The 21,696-nt window shown below is 45.0% G+C and overlaps 1 protein-coding gene across 3 annotated transcripts; it reads right to left on the bottom strand.

Annotated features, from left to right (window-relative positions):
• Positions 1-72: 72 nt before the first annotated feature.
• C2H8orf76 (chromosome 2 C8orf76 homolog) lies at positions 73-15,161 on the bottom strand. Of its 3 annotated transcripts, XM_074898483.1 has the most exons (9): positions 15,047-15,161; positions 14,850-14,945; positions 12,109-12,252; positions 10,802-11,319; positions 8,417-8,549; positions 6,108-7,267; positions 4,356-4,472; positions 847-2,651; positions 73-695 (listed from the first exon to the last, which is right to left on the bottom strand). In XM_074898483.1, exons 1-6 carry the CDS (start codon positions 15,158-15,160, stop codon positions 7,061-7,063), a joined length of 1,212 nt encoding a protein of 403 aa, XP_074754584.1. In that variant the 5' UTR covers position 15,161; the 3' UTR covers positions 73-695; positions 847-2,651; positions 4,356-4,472; positions 6,108-7,060. The 3 variants fall into 3 exon arrangements, with proteins under 3 accessions (XP_074754584.1, XP_074754583.1, XP_074754585.1); XM_074898482.1 differs by having other exon boundaries at positions 73-2,651; XM_074898484.1 differs by having other exon boundaries at positions 73-2,651; positions 10,802-11,253.
• Positions 15,162-21,696: the final 6,535 nt, after the last annotated feature.

Genomic DNA, 21,696 nt, shown 5'->3' with positions numbered 1-21,696 from the left:
AAAAAATAGTAAGAAAATACATGAAACAGGATTTCCATCCAAATCCCAAAGTCACTAGATGCCCAACATCTGTTGATTTATCAGTACATTTTTATTTTTACACCTGCTTTATATCATCTTTCATCTGACTCCAACAGCAAACCTAAAAACATTTGCACATCTGGCCCATTTTGCCTGACTTCTCACCTGCTCAAAAAGGAATGTAATTTAATTATTTAGGCCGTGGATGATGAAACCTGTACGCAGCAGCAAGATCTCAGGTGAGGAAAGTTTCTCATCCTTGGAAGTGCAATCATTTTGAAAGACTACTGGTAAAGTTTACAGAACATTATGAAAGGTACAGGATGAACACATCCTTCTCTAGCTTAAGTGTGGACGTTTTACCTGTGATACCACATTTTGGAGTCCAGAATAACAATAAATTATTGCATATAATTGTAAATTCTGTACATAGCAACATTCTTCAGATTTCTTGGGAAGAAGGGAAAGTTGATTTTCATTCCTGTGACAATTCTACTTATCTAAAATATGGCAACCACTCAAATAAAAGAGATTAATTTAATTAAAATCCCTTTGAGAGTCATTTTGTTTCTTCATATTCTTTTGACTTGTGCACCTTTACTCTCTTCTCTTCCAAAAGCTAAATGAGTTCCATACAGTCAGAGCTCAGGTGAAAAGGAAACATTTTTTTTCTTCTGAAATCAACAGGAACAGAAATAAACATATGTGTGTCCCCCCAGCCTAATTAAGACTTTTCTTCTAAATTTGGTTCAGTTCCCTGATTGTGTTGTGCCCCAACTGGGGGTGGCACGGGGGGGGTATGGGGAGAAGTCTGTAGACCACTACCTCTGAAGCCTTCGTTTCCTCAGGCCATGACCATGAAATCCCCGAAGGAGCTCTTCTCACCTCTGTGGGGCAAGATAGTTTGCCTACAGAAATTCTGGAAAACACAGCTAATGAAAGGGAGTTAAGGTGCAAGTTAATAACCCAGGAGTTAAGACAAGCTGATTTCAAATCTGGATCCGGGATACAGTTTGTGCTAGGTCAGACGACCGCTGCACTTCAGCATCAGATGAATGGAATTTCAGTTTTGACAGAAAACAAACAGTTTACAACTTCAGCAATGAGTTATGCCAAAAATCCTAACAGCTTGATCACTCAGTGATGCGGGGAACATGTGGTTACAGGCAGCTGCAGAAACTACCTGTCAGGAAGGTCACGGCAGGATGCTGACATACCTTGTTCCCTGTGAGGGAAGGGCTCGAATAAACACTGGTACCATACAGTGCCCCCTCAGCAAGTCTGCGGGTGACAGCAAGCTGAGTGGTGCCATTGATTCACTGGGGGGGAGGGATAATGTCCAGAGGGACCTGGACAGGCTGGAGTCACCCCATCATCCGTTTCCTCCTTCTGGCTCTGCCAAGGAACACAAATCCTCGCCCTGCGGGCTCTGGCCCCTGCGGAAGAGCACCTGCCACATGGTGCCATCTGCTGCCCAGCACTGTGGCTTTCAGGTGGCCTCTTCTACAGCACCAGCGGGAAAGACCAAGACTTGGTGCTTCCTGGCAGCACCTGCAGCCGACTGCTGGAGCAGAGTGCCTGCTGGCAGCAGGCCCTGCGAGACCTGGAGAGGCAACCTGGGGCCCTGGAGATGGAGAACCACTTCCTGAGAAAGAGTTCTCCAGAAGCGTGCAAGGAGGCAGAGAGGTTCCAGCAGAGAAATGCTCAGCTAGCTGCCCTCACTGAGCAGCTGAAAGAAAGATGCAGGCAGGTGCAGGCCACCATCAGGCACCTGATGCACGCTCCAGTGCCACTGCCCAGCCAAAGCTCTGCTGAGGAACTGGGCACGAAATCATTTCCTCAGCAGAGGGCTGGAGAAAGGAGAGAGCCTGCCAGAGCTTTGCTGGCACAGGACCAGCAGAATGAAGTTGTGCCAAAGGTGGCTGAGGAGCTACAGGCCCAACTGGCTGCAGACAAGGGCTCATATTATGTGAGCAGCCTCAGTCAAAGCTGTGAGGAGCTAGAGGTGCAGCTTCTGGAGATGACAGATGAACACACCAGACTGGCTGAAGAAAATTCTCACCTCTGTGGGCAGATGCTCTGGGCAGAAAAGGTTCAAGCTGAAAACACTGACCTGGAATAGATGTGAGTGGAGAGGAGGGAAATGCTGCCATCCAAGACATCAGCCATCTGCAAACCTGCTGGGAAGCTGCACAGCACAGACTGAAAGCCCCAAGACGTGGGAGAAAGTGCTCAGAGAGAAATAAAAAGGGACCATGGAGAGGCCAGCAACTGTTTTGAGCCCAGGTGAGTGAACTAGAGAATCGGTTTCAGGGCCCTTCACAGTCAGCTTGGGCAGAGGACAGTCCTGGGTCCCGCCTTCTTTCAGAGGAGGACCCCGCCAGTGAGACCGAAGAACCAGCAGCAAACAGTCTGTCATCCTGCAGGCTCTGGGACAAGAACTGGGAAAGCTTCGAACATTCATAGCTTGGTACAGCTACGATCCTTTTGACGGTGGCAGTGGGCAGCCTGAACTAGCTTCCTCTAACTGCTGGACAAGCTGTTTATGTCCTTGGGCGGGGAGAGAGCTGGTGGATGGCACAAGAGGATTCATCCCCTCTACTTTTGCTGAAGAAGATTCAGATGTCAACCTGCAAAACAAGAACTGGAATGATCCTTGTTATTACATGTTTGGTCTCTCGCCTATTTTGGAGGAAGATGAAGAGCATCTAGATGTGGGTGGAGGGGGCTAAAAAGCATAAATAAATGTAGCCTGTATCAACCTCCAGAATATTTACAACGTGAACTTAAAAGTGATTTTTTTCTGTATACTTCTATATTTTGTGGAAGGGGGGGACCTCTGGAGGGCAGCAGGGGCCTCCAGTGGGCCCCAGCAAAGCCCAGACGAGGCCCCGAGGCAGTCTGGAGGGGAATTAAGGGTGCAAAACTCCCTGCTGAGCCCAGCTATTGTCCTGGAGTGCTCTGGAGGGTCATTTGGGCCCTGCACAGGCCCCTGCAGAGCCTGGGTAAGGCCCTGGGGTACTCTGGAGTGCAATTATGGCCCCACATGGGTCCCTGCAGAGCACAGCAAAGGCCCCTGGGGCTTTCCAGACAGCAGCTCTGCCATTAGAGCACCACTGCTGTTAGCAGCACCGGGGACCCTCCTCTCGGGGCTGGTTGGTGTGCATGTCTTCACCGTGGGGAGCAGAAAGAAGCAAAACAGCAAGTGGCATTGCCCAAGGGACCATCTGTAGGCATTGCTCACACCAGCATGTGTTTCCAGGGCACCTCGAACCCACTGCTGCCCCTGCGTGCGCACCCTGGAAGCAAGCTGGATGAATAGGCTGGGCTTGGCCAGGCTTTCCAGAGCGTCCCCATGTCCTTTCCCCAGCCCAAACCGGCCCTGCAGGTCTTCTGGCTCAGCGATGCTTCTGCTGCTGGCGTCCTGCGAGTGTTGCCCATTAAAGCACTTGAGTCTGATGCCTGGCCGTGTGCCTGCTACTGGAGGTAGCACGGGGGTGCGTGTGCAATCGCTGCCCACAGAAAGCACCCACGGAGCATGGGCTCAAGGACGTCCCCTGCGCTTGCTGCTCGTGCTCCTTGGGGGCGTTTCACTGACTGCTTCTTCCACAGGCTGTTTCCAGTCACTAGGGACTTCACCTGACTGCCATAACTTTTCAAATATCATGGAGAGTTGCTTGGCAACTACATCAGCCAGTTCCCTCAGGACTCTGGCACACATCTCCTCAGGTCCCACAGACTTATGTATGTTTGGGTTCTGCAGGTGGTCATGAACCTGATCTTCTCTTAGAGTGGGATGGACTTTGCTCCCCCAGCCCCTGCCTCGAGAGGTGTGGGAAGAGAGGTTGCCAGTAAAGACTGAGGCAAAAAAGTTGAGTAGCTCAGCTTTCTCATCATCCATTGCTACCAGTTTGCTGGTTCTTCCACAGGCTACTTTAAAAAAAAAACCCAAACAAACAAACAGAGCACCCTGGTCTGCCCTTGTTGTTCCTCTTAGAAAATAAAGAGCGCCCAGGCGTTCTTCCTTCCTGGACCACTGCACACCAAATAGATTTCAACTGGAGATAAGGAAGGAATTTTTTACTGTGAAGGAGGTGAGGCTCTGGAACAGGTTGCCCAGAGAAGGTGTGGATGCCCCATCATTGGCAGTGTTCACCATCAGGTTGGACGGGGCTTTGAGTAACCTGGTCTAGTGCAAGATGTCCCTGCCCATGGCAGGGGGGTTGGACCTAGATGATCTTTGAAGATCCCTTCCAACCCAAACCATTCTATGATTCTGTGATGGAGAAAACTGTGTTAATGTTGCCAGTTACAGCGCTAACACGTTCCCTCACCTCAAAGCCAGCTGTATTCAAACACTCGATAGCAAGACACACAATTAGATTGTGTTTGTACACGGCAATCATTTCAGAAACATCAGAACCAGGGTCAGAGGGTCCTTCCCAAAGCATCTGTAACATGAGCAAGTGTTAAAATAACAAAATCAAACCTTAGTAACTGTTAATGGATTCTCACTTGCAGTTTGCAATACTAAAATTTGCTATTTGACTCAGCATGGAGTACTGGTGCATGTACTAATACCAATAATAATATCATAAGAGCCAAAACATGAAGAAATCTATTACAGGCAGATGTAGAACTGTGCAGAACATACAAGCAATGATGTGGCATTCAAATGCAAGATGGAAATGCAAAGCCCCTTGTGCAATATGATCAGAAACAGAAAACTGAAGATAGAAGCAGCATGCCAAAAAAGCGAGAAGCAGGCCAAAAAATGAGGAATTGAAGTAGCTGAGATGAGAGATAGCCAGGCACAAGTGGGACAAAGGAATATTTCATAGCCCCAGTGAAATAAACACTGGGTATTTGGAACAGTAACTATGCGACATGTTCTGAACAACATTCATGTTGTTTCCTCTGAGTAGTTAAAAACAACATTTTTGCTTCATTGTTATGTTTGAGAAAATACTGCCTGTGCTTAAGAACTGCAATTTGCCTTCCACTCCTGGAACCAGTGGGGAGTTAACTGTTGTGCTTCCAGTCTAAGAGACAACCTCAAGTCAAACAATCTGTACACCCACCAAAGTCCCCGAATCACCTCGGCTAGCCACTGTGTATTTTGGACATCACAAAATGACAACATTTGGCAAGCATTTAATTTGCTGCTAAAACAGCTCCAAAGCTGTTTCTACCTTCTAAACTGTGGAGCCAAATCATCTGGCAAGTTCCCATGAAATATCTATGCAGACCTGGTTCCACAGAGCTGTGTTCTGGTGTCCTAACTACTGAACCTACTCGAGAGTTGTGGCAGAACAAATTACGTGTAGCTACTCATGACTGTAAGTTTAAGGAGAAACCAGGTGAAGTCCCTGTTCCATTTTTTTGCTGACATATTTGGCATTAAGCTTTCCACATTTGCTCTGTCTTTGCTATAAGACATTCTACTGTTGATGCCAACATTGTAATTAATTTACAGCACATTGTGGACAGTCTCTACTGAAAACTTATGACACCAGTTAGTCTTAAAAGCATCCCCAGCCCTTCAGGCGGGTTTCACTGCCATCCGAATATAGTGCTCTACACACGTACACAAAAATTTCCACCTAGCAAAGCGCATGCATGACTAAACCAAATATTCTAGTGCATTAGTGCTTACCCAAGTATACTTGCCAAGTCATCATCTTTCGTAACAAGCTGACCAGGATGTGGTTTAATTGCATTAAGTCACCAAACGATCAAAGATAATTTGACATGGCTGAAGGCAATATTCCATTTTTCCGGAGAGGTTTCACAGTCAACTTAGCAGAGTGCTACACCACACCAAGGGTTAGTGACAGGTTCCCTAACCAGTATCTTAAAGCTTTAAATTCACCTAAAAATTGCAGATACAAATGTAATTCACATATGGTGAATTACCATTCAATTGTGAGTTATTTAAAGTTTCAGCACTCTTTAGTACTTCATAAAGAAAACACAGGAAAACATGAAGAAAAGTCACAGCAAATTATGTCTAAGAGATTGCTAGTTTTAAACTATATCCATTAAAGAACACTTTTACAAAAAGCTACAAAGAATTTAAGTCTCACAGTTTAAGAGAAGATGTGGGAAGAGCACACCTTGTTTGCCTCAAATGCAAATTATTTCAAGCAAAAGACACTGCAGGATAATATCTGCCTTCTTCTGTAGAAGCCCAAAGCTCAGAGCATCAACGCTTCAGAAAATAAAGCAAAGTAGTGTCATTATCAACTGAAAGCATAACATTGTACATGTTGTACAATGCAGAAACAACATTGCCAGCTTTCACAGCAAAGATTTTCTTCCTTGCAGGGTTTTACAAAGGATGTGATCTGACTAAACAGTCTTCAGTACACATAAACAACCTTGACAGTTTTTCTCCAGTGCGCTTAGCGAGGGAGCAGACAAGACTATAGCTAGTTATATGCCTGCTAAGAACACTTACCTTTGAAGAAAGAAAATCTCCTTCCAGTTCTAAATTAAGTATTTACCACTGATATTTTTTTCCCAAAACATATGGAATTATTCTTATTGACAATTTTCCAGCATAAATATATTTAAGATCTCTATCCATCTCTGAACAGGAAATCACCATAACATCAATTAATCAATAAATATTTTTTAAAATAATTTTAAAAATGGCTGATTCCATGGTTCTAAATGCAACAACATAGAATTTGATACCAAGAAACTTTCAAACTGGACATCATAAAGGAAGCCTTCCATCCCACCGACATCCCACGCCTCAAAAAATCACAGGCACTTCAAGCACAACATGGTGAGGTTTACGATGGATGGCTACCTCTGGAAGTTGTACTGAAAGCTCAATTTTATACTGGATTCCTTATTCTTTTAATACAAACAAATCAAAGAAAATTATGAGATGTTAAGAGTTTAAATGCAGACATTGATAGATATTCTTAAAATATATACAATAAGAATTATTTAAAAATGTAATATGAACTTTATTGCATATATAATTCCATAATCATTTGGAGATATGAGAATAAATACAACAAAACCTTTAAGTTGCCAAAGGTAGGAGATACATATCTGAACAGAATTGTCTTTCCAAGTGACATAAATCATCTTTGAGATTACCGAACCATTTGATTTCAAATTCTGTGGCTGATGCAGTTACCAATGATGACAGCGCTGAAGGGCCTATGCATTTTACCTCACCCTGAAATTCCTCTTTTAGTTTTTCTGGTATGAGATCCTGCCCCATAACCTGCAAACACAGTAAGAAAGATGAGAGACAAGAAAATAACTTGCAGAGAAAACAACAAATATGACATTAATAACAGATTTTTACAAGAAAAGCTCTTGACACATGAACCACATGCCATGCAGGAGAAGTTTCCAAGTCACGATCAAGTTGTCTGCCTGTTGCACTCTGCAATAACCACCGAGAACTGAGTGCCCAAGCTACAGAGCTGCACAACCCCACCCAGCTTCTGGCTACGCTTGTGCAGGGGGATTCTTACTCTCCGAGCGCCAGCGGAACTCTCAACACCAGTGCTGTGCATTCAGCGCTCACCTTGCAAAGGCACCAACACTCATCTCCTCCCGAGGGTGTCAAGGGAAGCAAGGAAACAAGTTTCTTTTCCAAGCTTCCTAAAACCTGAGATAGTCTGCATGCTGCTGCCCTCTTACGGGTGAAATCCCACACGACTGCCCGCCACCCTGGCAACGGCTTGGTGCTCACTAACTTAAAGCTGTAAGACTGACAGCGAAGTTAGAATCTCGCTAGCTTCCTTTTATTCCTTAAAATAAAAGTCAGAAACTCTATAAATAGCACTAAAAATGTTTAATCTCTGTGAATAAAGTCATGCAATGTTACTCTCCTTCTTTGTATTTCTTTAAAAACAGAATCCAGTACATCAAACAGGACAAAGAAATAATGTAAAAGGATGTCTCTGTCTTCTTCTGAAAATGTTTAGTACTTTTTCTGGAAGTGTTTAATACTTCTGTGGTCATCAAAGTAATCTCCACTTCCATTTCATACTTGTGATTCACTCTGTGGTATCTAAAATTCCTGAGATAAAATCTGCATCCCAAGAAACTCACAGTGTTGATGCATCTGCAAAAGTACACATCCAGTGAGAAACTTAACAACCCTGAACATTCCCGAAAGGAGAATCTCAGCAGAACAGAAATACAGTGGCATGACACAGCCAGTGCTATATAGCTATGTCAGTTCCAGATAATGCACTACCAGGACAACTGGTCCCAGCTAATTTACCTTGTTTCCTGGCACAGTTAATTACCTGAGGGGAGTGTCATGCTTACAGACAGGACTTTGTGCCTGAACTGGCTCAGGTACCTCAACCAGCCTACGTATAGCTGAGAACTTGCACACTGTGAAACATCCCCTTACCTTGGTCATCAACAGCAAGGAGTTTTCACTGAAACCAAGTCGTGCCACTTTGTCATCGATTTCTTTTTGACCTTCTATGTTATTTTCTAACGCAAAGGATGACTGCTGTAACTGAATAAGCTGAAGTAAAAGCCTGAAACAAAAAAAGGCAGTTCAAAAAAGGCACAGCTGGCAAAAGAGCAAGTCAGCAAACCTAAAACCAACCAAAATACAATACTTAAGAACAGCTCTTCTTCCTGACTTTTGCCAACTGCAAAACCTGCAAAGAAGTGAATACATCCATATCAATCTACTATGGGTATGGTATACCCCTGCTACGACAGAAGTACTGAGAAGTGCAAACATTTTTCTCTCCACGTATTCATCACACAATTTAAAAGTGAAGCTTGGATCTGCTAGCATTAACTGCAGTACATCAGGTGCCCCACATCCTTATTAAGGCCTAACAAGACAGCAGTACATTTTTGCCTGCGGCAGTGATTGACTTTGTAACCTGAAAAGCTAGAAATTTTGAGGTTTTAGACAAATCTCAAACATTCACCCCACATAGGCCAACCCTGGAATATTTTCTAACAGCTTTCACCACAGTTTTATGTCCAAGGCAGTGCCCCAGAAGTCACCACCATGATTTGGTGAAGGTTAGACATTGTGCTCACAATGTGGGTTCACGTCACTGAGGGACCCCATCACCAACTGCTCAACCAGAGAACGCAGTGGCAGTTTCCAGAGTCATCCTCACACAAGGACTGTAAAACACGTCAGCAGAGGAAATATCTAAGTATATTCAACCAAGAGACTACTAGAACTTAGCAGTATCATTACTGAAACTATGCTTAACTCAAGCTTTATGCATATAGGACAACAAATTTTATCACATTTACCACGGTTAAATGAAGCAGGTGTTACAATAAAGGAGTGTATTTTTATGAAGAGAAGATCTTAGATTAAAGTTTTCATGTGAGCATTATAAACATCAAAATTTGTAAGTCTGAGCCAGTAAACCATTTGTAAATTCAATAAAGTTTTGACTGGGAAATTCAAAGTAAAAACGGAAAGCATTTTTAATTTGTAAAGCATTTTTGTTTCAAAATTTGCATCAACATAATGTAAAAAAAGAACGAAAATTAAACAAAACAATTTCTCCTTTTTTTTGTTTTTTGACAAAACTAGAAGAGTTCATGATGTTTTAACACAGAACCTGATTTCCTACAAAAAGCAATACCAACATCCCCTTTCCAGGTGCAACTTACCTTGTACCTGTTTATGCAACATGCACTTAAAATCCAACAAACCTGAAAATATTAGACAACCTATTTAATGCATAAGCCCTGAGCAGGGGAGAAGTTTACCCTGGACAAGTGTATCTGCAAATATAAACCACAATAACATTTTGTGAAACTGTGCAGCCAAGCAAGCAAATACCACAATTTTTAATGGTCTCAATGCTGAACTATATACACCAAAACAAGCAACACAGATTATTTTAATATGAATGTAGCTTTAATATTAAATATCAGTACTAAATTTATTAACTTATCCCAAGTAGCAATTACAGTCACCATCTCTTATCCTGTGTACAGTTAGAAGCTACTATATCTTTTTTTACATTTCTTAAATCTTGCCCTAACAGGTGTTCTCTGTCAACATTTGTGGAAGTTCATAAAATGGCTTTAAATACTCTCAGTGACTCATACATTACTGAGAGGCAAGAGGGGGGGAAAAATCCAAGCCTATTTTAACAAAACCAGTTCCTAATTATCTCTTTGAAAGATTATGCTTTGGGGATTTTTGTTGTGTGCAAGAGTTTTAGGAACAGAGGGAAGAAAAGGAAAGAGCATTTTAATGCAGCCCTGTCAATCAGCTGTCACAGAGTTCATTTTTCAACCTCATCCATTATGCAGATTGGGGTATTATTATAAAATACATTTTCGCTCAAGCATGAGGCTTCAAGCAAATAAGACAGGTGGCACTCGCAGAAGGAAGACTGGCTAGCCTTCCCTTTGGGGCACTTCTGCTGCTGCATCTTTAATACCAAACCAGGAAACAGCCATACTCTAACAGAAGCATTTGTTGAAGAACAAGCCCTTTTGTATATAATTACTTGAAAAGATTCATATAATAAGGCCATTAAAAAACACTTCTCAACAGTGTATGACACTGGTTTATGACACTGGTTTACTCTTTTCACTCAGACGGAGGTTGTTCACATCTACCATGCTGTGGATTTTGGTTTTTAGATCTGAAGCAATAGCAGAGTGCTTCTAAGTTAGCATTGCCAATGCCAAAACAAACATTTAATTGAAAATATTAAGGCTGGGAAAAATATGCTTTAAATTGTTCTCGATTGGGCAAAGTTCACATTATTCTAAGAATACATTTAGTTACCTTGCTCTAATAAACGAGGCACATGCCTTTATCCCAACTTTCTTCGACATGTTCTGCTCCCAGGACTCAGAGGCTGTGTGTTTCCCTTTGTCCATCCTTTCCAGTTCTTCTGAAGTGCAGAGGAATTCTTTTACAGCCTGGCTGCTGCTACAAGTCACTGCATTCTCACTCTTGGTTTCTGTAGCAAGGCCGGACCAAGGGCCTTCTTTCTGGCTGTCTGATCTGTGAGGCTGCAAATTAATCTCTCTTCCAGTCGATATTTTGAAACTACCACCCCTTACACTAACCTCTTCAGACTGATTTATATTTGTTTCTGGAATGACTGATGGAGACAAGCTCTGTAAAAGGCTCATATAAACTTCAGCAAGTAACTTCCAGTACCAAGGGTTGAAAGGATGTAAGCAGATCAGTTGCTGCAGGCATGTGATCTTTTTTTCTACATTTTCCAGACCCTGGTAAATGGAAAACTGCAGGTTGAGAACCGTTGTTAAGTGATCTGTGTTAGTAGCACTGCTTCTCTAGAAACAAAAGATAATAGATTAAAACCAGAAGTAGAACAGAATCATCCTTCAGAGCCTAAGAAAATGTCTCCCTCAATAATGACACACATATATCACTAAAGGTAATTTTTCAACTGTACAAAACTGTGCTCTTAATTTTAAACGATACATGATAGAGATCATGCACGATGAAGCTGACAGCGTTCCCTTCAGCTGCCCTGTCCCAGTCTGAAAGGCAAGAAGGCTCAAATGCTGTCATTTGTTTATTTGCTTTCAGAGTTTTATACAGCTGCCCTTCTTTGTAGTGTAAACACCTTTTATGTAAAATAAACAGCAGCAGTAAAACTCTAGCAGACTCTAGAGCCTCTGGACTTTTTCCTTTATGGGAAAAACTCAATTTGTGGTTAGATACTCTTCTTGGTGGCAGCTTGGCAGCGAGTATATGGAAATAAAAGGGAGTTTTGAACCGTCCTTTTATAGTGGAAAGATTTAAGCATTTATTTATCCCCTTTCTTATAATTCCTATTACATTACATTAATTCTGCCTGGCAGAGCATGATATTTAGTCCCTTCCAGGACTAGCAGCCTCCCTGCACAGGGAGCTCATTGTGGTACAGGGTGTTCTGATTTCTAAAGAGTGATTATATCTGCAGTGACAGTTACCCCCTGTTTACCAAATACTCTGAGCACTGAACATCCTGAAGGATTATACACATGAAGATTATTTTTCCAGAAAATGGTCCATATAAAAGAACTACTGGCAATATTTTAATGTTCAAAATCTAAAAGAACGACTGCATTATTTACCATTTTTTCTGCAATATCCAGAGCCTCCTTGTGCCTTCCTAAGCGAGATAAACACCGAGCCTGGCCCTCTTGGACATCTCGTCTCATTGCAATGTTACTGGGAGGTAAGAGTAGTAAGCAGTTTGAATATTCACACAGGGCTTTCTAGTAGTGTCGACAAAAAGAAAAGCCAAACAAAACAGTAAGAGATTTTCATTTAAAGGCAAGCCTGACAGTATGCTTTGTTTATGACTACAGTCAAAAAGGGAATTCAGGAGCTGAAGTCCACATTCTCATTTCTCCAGACTCAGCTATCACCTATGCCAGCAACAGACGAGGGCCCTGGTACTACACAGCCAAATCTAGACAGTGATGAGCAACCTCAATCCTAACTCGTGCTTAAACCCTGGCAGGATTTACTACACATCAGTCCACCTCTCCCTCCCCAGGCCTGATCCAGAAGGGATCATCTGCAACGACTTGCGTCGTACCTCCCCCAGCCACCAACTCAGTGATCAGAGCACTTAACCTAAATTTGGAAGACCTTGTTTCAAATTCATCACATTGTCCACAGGAAGGTTTGAACCTGCAGCTGCCTCAACTCACATGAATAATCAGCAAGTCGGAGAATACAGCAAGGAAGGTGAATCTTTATCATTCCTGTAGGGTGGTTCTAATTTGCACAAAATAATTAAATATTAATTGGGTTAAGGAAAAAGACAAGAATGAGCAATACTTGTGTAGCTTAATGCTCAGGGCATTCACCAGGGCTCCAATTAACATTTAAATACATTAAATTACATATTCAGTGAAGCTAAGACTGGAATCTTGGTTCCTCCCCCTCCGTGTGAGTGCTCAGACCAGAAGACTAAAGAGCAGTGCTTAATCTCCCATCTCTCACAATGAATATTTAATTATTCCTTGCAAACTTGAATGGTTCTAACACAAAGAGCTTCCAGGCAACATACCCTAAATACTTCCTAGCAAAATGGCTGAAATATTTTTCTTCATTGGTGTTAAGCTTGCATTCTTTCTCGACCAAAAGAGAGAGCTCCCTTCTGTCCAGAGAATGCAGCAGCCACTGGTGAAAACGGATCACAGGAGGATTGCAAGACACCCCTGTTTGCCTTGTTATGTGACAAAGTGATATAACCTGGCAAGAATCAGGCATTACGAACCCCAAGTAGATTTTACAGTCACCTGTATCTTAAAAATGGGCACAGCTTAGAACGCTGCTGTCCCTGGCATTTCCTATCACGTGGCCTAGGCTGACATAAAAAAGGTATTCACAACAAACGAAGAGATTACTACCCCCATTTATTTATTTCCAGCCCCCTTTCTAAGGTCAGTGCTCTCAAATCTGTAATTTTATGTGCAGTCTGGTTCTGGTCCTGTCACAGTGATCCAGGCTAAGCAATAAGACTGAAGACTAGACATTTTTAACATGGATCATCATGACAGTAATGGGTTAGGAACCAACGGTCTGTTCCACTAGGAGATCTGAAAGGGTGTCATTCTACCCTGAGAGGGCACCACAGCACACAGCAAGGAGCAATCTGCTCTTCCTGAGGGTCAGCAGCCATGTCTGACCTCAGTCTGAGGCATCTTTCTTCTCAGCACACTTTTATGAATCGATTCAGGGTGTCTCAGCTGAGACTGGCAAGCATCTGTCGTGTATAGACAAGGCAGCAGTAGCACTGGAATAACATTAAAAAGCAGAAGTCAGTGCCAGCTGAGATACAAAAAGATCCACAAATCCAATGGGCAAGGCAGAAGGAGTGGAGTTAGAAGTTGGCCTGAGGGCTTTGAAATCAAGGAGCCTGTAATGCAAACCATATAGCCTGGAACAAGAAGCTATTACAACTGAAACAAGGGCAGAAGTGGCTGGTTTCAACCAGGAAACAAGGTAACAAAAGACTGGATCCTGCAACTAGGACTGTAAAGGCAGGAGAGCATCGACGATCAGAAATGAGGCTCAGAAAGTAGGCAGTGAGGAGAGGATCTAGGACTACATCAGGCAGGAGCAGAAACAGAAACGTAAATGCACCCCAAAGGCACAACCAGCCATCCAGAGCGAGAGAGCAACAGAGAGGTGGGGCAATTCATGAGGCGGCTCATAAGACAACTGTCAGGAGCCTGACAACCACAGTCAGCTTTCACCTGACAGCAGGGGGAGCTCTGAGAAAGGTGAGCGGCAGCCAGGTGGTTGACAAGAGAGGAGACAGCCTTTGTGGGACATGGTATTATCCCCAGGAGCAGAGAAATCCACACGCATACCTCTGGCTGACTATGACTTTCATGGCCACAAACACCAGCTCTGCTCACCACTGAACTGCTCAGATGGGCAAGCCTGATCTGGATCAGCTCCAGGTGCAGAACAACATTTCTAGCCAGTTTACATTGACTTCACACTGACTCCTGGAAAGATGACATCTGGCTGGGGGAGCCTGCCAGAACAGTTACCCATCGTGGCCTGGCAGCAGCTCAGCCAGCAGGACTGCTCTTCACCAGGTCACCACACCTGCCCGTGGGCCAGTCATGCTTTCCACACAAACGAGGAACCATCAAGCTGGATGTAACCCTGCCACTCACTCTAGCATCTCCAGGCCACGGCTCTGCTGGGAGGCTTTTATATAAATAAACAGACACATTTCCTCAGCACACCGGGGACTCCAGGCTCAGCCCAGTTTATCCCCACAGCTTCCACCCACCAGGGCCCAGGCTCGGCTCAGCCCCAGGCCGTGTGAGAGCCCTGGAAATACCTCAAACTCCTGCTGCCGGTAGGCCCAGTCCGCCCGGAACTTGCTGACCGTAAGCCCGCCGGCGCCTTCCCCGCCGTCCGCCTCGCTGCGAAACCACTGCGGGCACAGCACAAACCCGTCAGGGGGGGCTGCGGCCGCCCCCAGGCCGCCGCTCCGGCCGCTCCCGCCAGGCCCGCCCGCCGCCCCCGGCTCCTCACAAGGGGCTCGCAGTGCTTGGCGCCGCAGGGCGGCTCGGCCCCGCCGCCCGCGCCGCGCTCCCGGCTCGGGCCGAAGAGGGACTCCTCGAACTGCCAGCCCAGCACCGGCTCCATCGCGCCGCTCCGCTCGGGCCGCGGCAGCGCGCCCCCTGCCGGGCGGCCGCGCCGGGAGGTCCGCCGAGGCTGGCGGCGCGGCCGAGCCGAGCCGCCGGGGAGCACCGAGTGAGGGGCGGCGCGGGCTAGAGCGGACGTGGCGGCCATCTTAGGCAGGGCGGTGTGGGGGCTGGGGCGCGCGGCCCGCCGGGAGCTGTAGTCCGACCGCCCTGCCCGCCGTGTGCCCGGGGCAGGCGCCCGGGGAGGCTCGTGTGCTCCCCCGCTGCACGGGCTGGAGGGCAGGGCCGGCCGGGGCACTGGCTGGAAGCGGCGGCCGTGGCAGCCCGGGCGCTGCCGGCCTTCCAGGGGCGAGCCCGCCGAGCGAAGCAAGAGCAGAGGAAGGCCCGGCCTCAGGGCAGCGTGTGGCTGACTCCCCGTTTCTGGCGTTTGCCCGTCGCTGTTAGGAGGGGGCGGTAAACGGGTGCGGTTTGCACCCCTGGACAGGCAGCAGGGCTGTCGCACCTCCCCGGCTCTGGCGAGGAGTTTGGTCACAAGTCACTGTAATGGAAATGTAAGATCTTGTAACAAATAGTCAAACCAAAGTGCTTTGATAAATTAATTGCATAATTGTAGAGTTGCTCTGTTAGTATCTTGGCCCAGTGCCTACGTGGGGGTGGGTGGGAGTGTATTTCAGTAACTTTTCCATTTGATTTCAGTTCTGCCCCAAAGCAGAAGTTGGAAACTTAAGAAATCTCAGGGGTTTTGAGACAGGGTTTCCTAAAAGGGGACACGACAAAGTGAAAACTGATCCTAGAGCTTCTTCAAGACAAAGATTCTCAGGCACACCATTCCTCATTAACAGCACCTAGGTGAAGTTGTAGCTACCTCAGCTGCCTGCCCTGCCTCACAATACTACCATGCACAGAGTGTGCTGTGTTTTAAGTGTGCTGCAATGCTGTTTCCACCTTGCCAGTCCATCCATCCAGCAAGGTGCATTTTGTCCCATCTAATCACCATGCAGGTTTGGAGAGGGTGAGCTGAAAAGTCATCCCTGTACTTCCTTAACCTGCAAAATGGACTAATGAACCTGGCTATACCAGAACAGCTTTTGAGGCCAAAGCACTGCTTGTATGCATAATTTTAAAGGTTTCCTTTCTAAGTAGACATGTAAAGTACAGGTTCTGGGTGTGTTTTTTTGTTGTTCTAAGTGGATACATGCCCAAAATATCTTTCCATACCAGCATATTTGACTGGATGTAGCACCAGCTGGCATAAATCCCTGGGTAGAAACTCAACTTTGGCAGGTAGATTTGATCAAAAAAATAAAAGGGGATTGAGGTTTCTTTTGCTTTTAAACTTGCCGTTTGGCAAACAAGTCTTCCTGAACATAGGAAATGGCTTAGCAAGTAAGTCAGGAGGGAATCAGGAGTTTGCTTGGCATGCTTCAGACTATTACAAGCAGCAAGGTAGTCAAGTATGGTCAGAGCTGCTTCTATGAGCACACCAAAATCATTTAGCTTCCTCCTGCCCACAGACCTGTGTGATGAGCTGTTGCAGGACAGGCAGAGCACACTGGAGTCAGCCTGCAGCAGTCAGCATTAGTGTCTAAACAGTTACAGTGTCTGCATGTCTGATGGACACTGGACACACACATTCCCTTCCCACTCCTCCAGGACTGCCAGTCATGCTGCAACACACCAGTCTAATGAGCAAAGCACGAAAATCCAGCGAGACGATTAAGAACAAATCAAAAAGAAGAAAAACCAAAAAAGAAACATGAGTAATCAAAGTGAAATGTGGCCCCAGCTCAAAGTAAAACACAAAAAGCAAGGCACTCCCAGGGGCAAATCCCAGAGAAGCCGGTTGGCTGCCAGCTTGGATTGCGGAGTCCTCCAGGGCTGGGGGTTTCAGCCGTAGTGGCCTCTGAGGATACCAACGTGGTCTGCAGAGGCTCTGTGTTGCAATGCAGAGAATGCCTTTGTCTGGAAAATCAGCGATAGGAGAGCAGTGATTCCTGAGCACCACACAGGGGGCCTAGCAGCTGACTGCATGGTTTCAGTCATAAATCACGGGCATAAAATTGCTTCTCTTCCTCCTTCCTCCCTTGCCTGGCTCTCCCCCTTTCTCCCCTCAGACATTTAAAAGGTTCCTCATGTATTAGTTACAGAAATAAAAAAATGCAACTTTAGGAAATTCCTGTGCCTTGTCAGCACTGGAGATTTGCTCAATTTCTCCCCTAAGACCCGAGTCATCAATGTAGCTGCCAGAATACAAATTCCCACTGTACTTAAGTAAAGCTGTTTGCCTGAGTCTGCACGGCATGATTTGCCACGGTGCTGTTAGCCCTGGCTTCACACAGGAGAAAACATCTCTGGAAGAGGCAGCTTTGAGGGGGCTCAGAGATACAGGAGCCCTACAAGAGCCTGCATGGCTGCAGCTGCGCTGTGTAGGCATCTTCAGGGATAAAAGAAGCCATAGATGAATCTCTTCCTAAAGGCAGCCAAGGTATTACTCCACCATCAGCCTAAACCACCAGCTCTGCACATGAACATCAGACCAAGAGAACAAATGGGCTCCAGTAAGTTGTGGTTGATGAACAAGTTCCTGTGCATCAGCAAAGCTATTGTAGCTGTTTACACGAGCATGCTTCATTATGTTGGTGGTGAGGTGCTGTGACCCAGCTTCAACCTCGGTGAACTGGGGGCAGGCTAGCATGCTTCATCTTGCAGTCAGGGTGAGCCCAGAGCCCACAGCCTGGGCGGTGAAGACAACTCAAGCGATAGGCAGGAATTTGTCACACTGCTCTATTGCCTGAGTCTTTTGGCCAAAAAAAGAAAATACAGCATGGCAGATGAAGCTTGTCTAGATCCCGACAGCCCTTCTTCTCCTTGTTTCCCAGTCTACCCTGAGGCAAAATTAATTCAGAAGAATTCTCCCCCAGTGCTTCTTTAATTACTGATGTTATTTGTATTGTGATAGCCTCCATGGGTCCTCACCACAGTCCAGCCACTCTTGTGCCAGGAGAATGTGCACCACAAAGTTTTCAGAGACCATCAAGCACACAGTAGAAACAAGAAACCTCGGTCAGCAACTAAGGCCCTATCTTGGTAGGCACTACCCACACACATCGACCATGCAGCTCTCACATGGTTTAGAGCTTTATTAAAATATGCTGGAAAGTAGCTGCTCTTGGAAGAAAGCAAAAGAGAGACTAGTTCCCTCCTCAAAGCAAGAGAGCTGCCTGCAGTGAAGAGGGCAGTAAGGCCCACAGGGAACATTCCTCAAAGGATGGGCGGCTCCTGAATCTTAAGTGGATTCTGCCAGACACTGTGAAATATTCATACCTTGAGGGAAGATTAGTTTTCTTGACAGTCATAGGCTTTTCCCTAAACATGAAAAGAGGGGAGCAGCTCTTTATTTGCTGACATTGTCTCACTGTGTCCTTGTCTCTTGCTTTTTATTTAGATTGCAAGCTCTTTACAGCAGAGACCACCTTTCATCCTCTTAGCATAGGGTCACACATAAGGAGATACTGTCCATGACTAACTCGGGAGGGTAATACAAATAACATTTCATGGCTAGAGGTTACCACTACTACAAACTGCAAACAAAACTGCAGTTAAAGTTCTGATGAGCTCAGATGAGCTCTAGCATATCTTACTATGATGGTATGAGATGCAACTGCAGAGCTCAAGAGCAATCCTCCTAGAACAGTAAGTGGTCATACTGAGGGTGACAGAGGACTGACCCCCTGAGCCAAAGCTACTGACCCGAATTTCAGAAAAATAATACTTGTCTCAAACTCAGTACATCTTTAAAGAAAGTGCTGGTAGATCAGAATGAACATCCATCTCAAGCTAGCTGAGAAACCAGTTCAGCCAAAAGTGAGCAAGAAGCTACATTTGCTAATCTAGATCCGTCCTTGAGGAAGGTAAAACAGGACTGAGCAAAGGCAAATACAGGAACTAAAATGAGTCCTTACTCTTGAAGGGGAAAAGTGCTCTGGCACCCTCACACACTGTGGAAAGAGAAGAGTACATTGAAACTAGGGCAGTATTAACATGTGAGCACAGAGGCCAGGGGCTGAGCAGAAGGGCATCAGGCAAGAAACCGGGCAGGAAGAGGTGACCAGGGAGGTGAAGCCAGGCAGCACTGCTTCAAACAGGCACTGAGTTTAGCAGGCAGGGAATGTCCTTCTGCATTCTCATCTCTCCAGAAGAGCAGAACCATGGAATCTGGTTTCTTTAGAAATTATCAAGTCACCCCACAGTTCTAGTAAGATGCAACGAAAATAAGTGGGGAGGTGAAGGGTCATGCTTCATGGAAATCAAAGAGCAAGAATTGTTTGTTATTAGCAGAAGCCAACTAGGGGTCCTTAGGACAGTCAGGAGAAGACATAACCCCCAAAAGATGGTTCATTTGCCTGCTCTACCTTAAAACAGTGCAACCTTTCAAAACCCTAGCAAGCCATATTAACTAGGCCATAATCCTTCCCCCTCGGGCCTCACAAAACCCAGTAAAGTTGTTATGGCCAAGAGGGTGCACTACACACAGATGTGTTCAGCTATTAATGGGTTTTGCAACTATTTTCTTCTAGCAAGACAGATGATGAACAAAATGAGTACACCCTCGAGTTTGACCAGAATGCTGCTGAAAACAGAATAGGAAAAAAGCTTTCTGGAGAGTCAGGAAGAAAGTGATCAGATGCCAGGGGGAATCCTAAAGCAATGATCTTCCTGCACAAGCCTGCACATTTCCAGTACTGATGTGAATCATGTGTCAGAACCTCTTCACTCAGCCATGTAGTACAAGCACCAAGGTTGTACCTTGATGGTCTGAAGATAGAAGCTGGATGCAGAAGTCATGGCAAAGTGTGGTATCTCCAATCTACTATTCTAACTGTAAAAACCCCCAACAGACTCACTGTTAGGCACAGTGAAGTTTGTATGCCTTCTTCTATGCCCTTTTTTCAGTTTTATCAGTTTTTCTGAAAACTCATTAACTTCCCATGGCCACAGTTACGATTGTTGCTTAATTGCTACTCATGATGAAACGAGGGTGTGGAAACTATAGTGGATTTGTTACCTCTCTAGGTTAAAACTTTACTACTGTGGTTTTCAGGACTGGGCAGGGCTAAGTAACACAGGTGGCAACTCCTATAGGACACCACTTAAGCAGCCTTGGCTGCTGTAAACCTCTGTTGTAATAACATGCATTACACTGAGCTGACTTACTACAATACTGCTGTCTTGCAGGAACAATGAGAAACAAATCTAGAGTTAGAAAAAAAATTGCTACACTGAAGAAATATACACAGGGCTTCACGACTGCCCTTGAGTGACCTGCACAACTCCTGGGCTTTTCCATTCCTGCTTTCCTTTTCCATATGGAGGCTGGCAGGGGAGGCTGCCTCCACAAGGGAAACAACCAAACTGTTTGTTGATTCTCCGGTGCCTCATTTCCCATGCAGCTTTTGCACTGTTGGAAAGGACCAGTGGAAACAGCTATTAAATTTAGCTTCTATGGCTTCATATTTGCCTTGTACAAGTATCAGTCCCACAGAAAGCGCGAGGCAAAGCACAGGGAAAGAACTACCCAATGAGCAAATGCAAACAAAATGTAGAAATCAAAAATGGACTTTGCCCACAATTGCTCCCTTCCCCAAATCATTGCAAGTGAAATGAATTTAGAGCAAAGAACACCACAAAACACACATCTGTGATGCAGTTTTTAACTTTGTACTGTCACTAAGAAAAATGAGCCACTTCCATCACTGGGCTTCTGTGGGCCTCTGCTTCTGCACTCTGTGGGTGCTGGGTGCGATGCTTGCACAGAAATCCTTGCAGCTGGACTTCACCTTGGGGGCTCTGGCCAGCTGCTGGAAAGAAACTGCAAGATTGAGAGCAGTTACTATTGCAATATTATTTGTACCATGTCCTTCAGTTCAGAACATGTCATTATTAGAGTCTATTTTGTGGGACCTCTTCCACGTTAGTCACTTAAGACAGGCTTCACTGCAATTACGTTTTTTTCTATTTGGCTTTCATTTAGGAAAACTGAAAATCACTAAGAGGAGAATTACTGCCAACACTGACCTTTATTTTCACCCAAAGACACAAATCAACTAGGTGTGACACACACTTTCGTTCCTTTTCTATCTTTTCTTCCTTCTACCAAATAAGTATTTTAAGGTAATGAATATCAGCTCAGCACTGAGCCTGTAAAGAAACACACATGGGAGAGGAATTAGTCACAATGCTAATAATTCAACATTACAGCAGTAGAAACATAATATTCAAAGGTTTCATTTTGCAGTATATGAAGTGCAGCAAGTCATTTAACAACCAAAGATGTTAGAAACCACCATCCAACAGACTGAAGACCACCACCAGCAGCATTTCAAAGCAACATCAAGACCACAGGGAGCAGTTTAACATCATTCTAGAGGGGACTTTCTAGCATAAAAAGAAAAATAAGGCAGAGCACAAAGTAGCTTGGTATTTTAAATTCTTAAAAATAGTAGTTGACAGTATTGTTATGAAAACAAATGGAAGATG

Source organism: Athene noctua, chromosome 2, assembly GCF_965140245.1.
Source record: "Athene noctua chromosome 2, bAthNoc1.hap1.1, whole genome shotgun sequence".
Classification (NCBI taxonomy): Eukaryota; Metazoa; Chordata; class Aves; order Strigiformes; family Strigidae; genus Athene; species Athene noctua.
Note: the sequence above shows the minus strand (reverse complement) of the source record. Positions and strands in the feature narration are given on the sequence as shown.

Excerpts from the sequence above, each read along its gene's own strand:
- C2H8orf76 (XM_074898482.1), bottom strand. The coding sequence starts at position 15,160 with ATGGAGCCGGTGCTGGGCTGGCAGTTCGAGGAGTCCCTCTTCGGCCCG. Across the intron at positions 14,946-15,046 it reads CCAAGCACTGCGAGCCCCTT|TGGTTTCGCAGCGAGGCGGA; the intron begins GTGAGGAGCCGG and ends CTGTGCCCGCAG. Across the intron at positions 11,320-12,108 it reads TGGATATTGCAGAAAAAATG|AGAAGCAGTGCTACTAACAC; the intron begins GTAAATAATGCA and ends TTTTGTTTCTAG.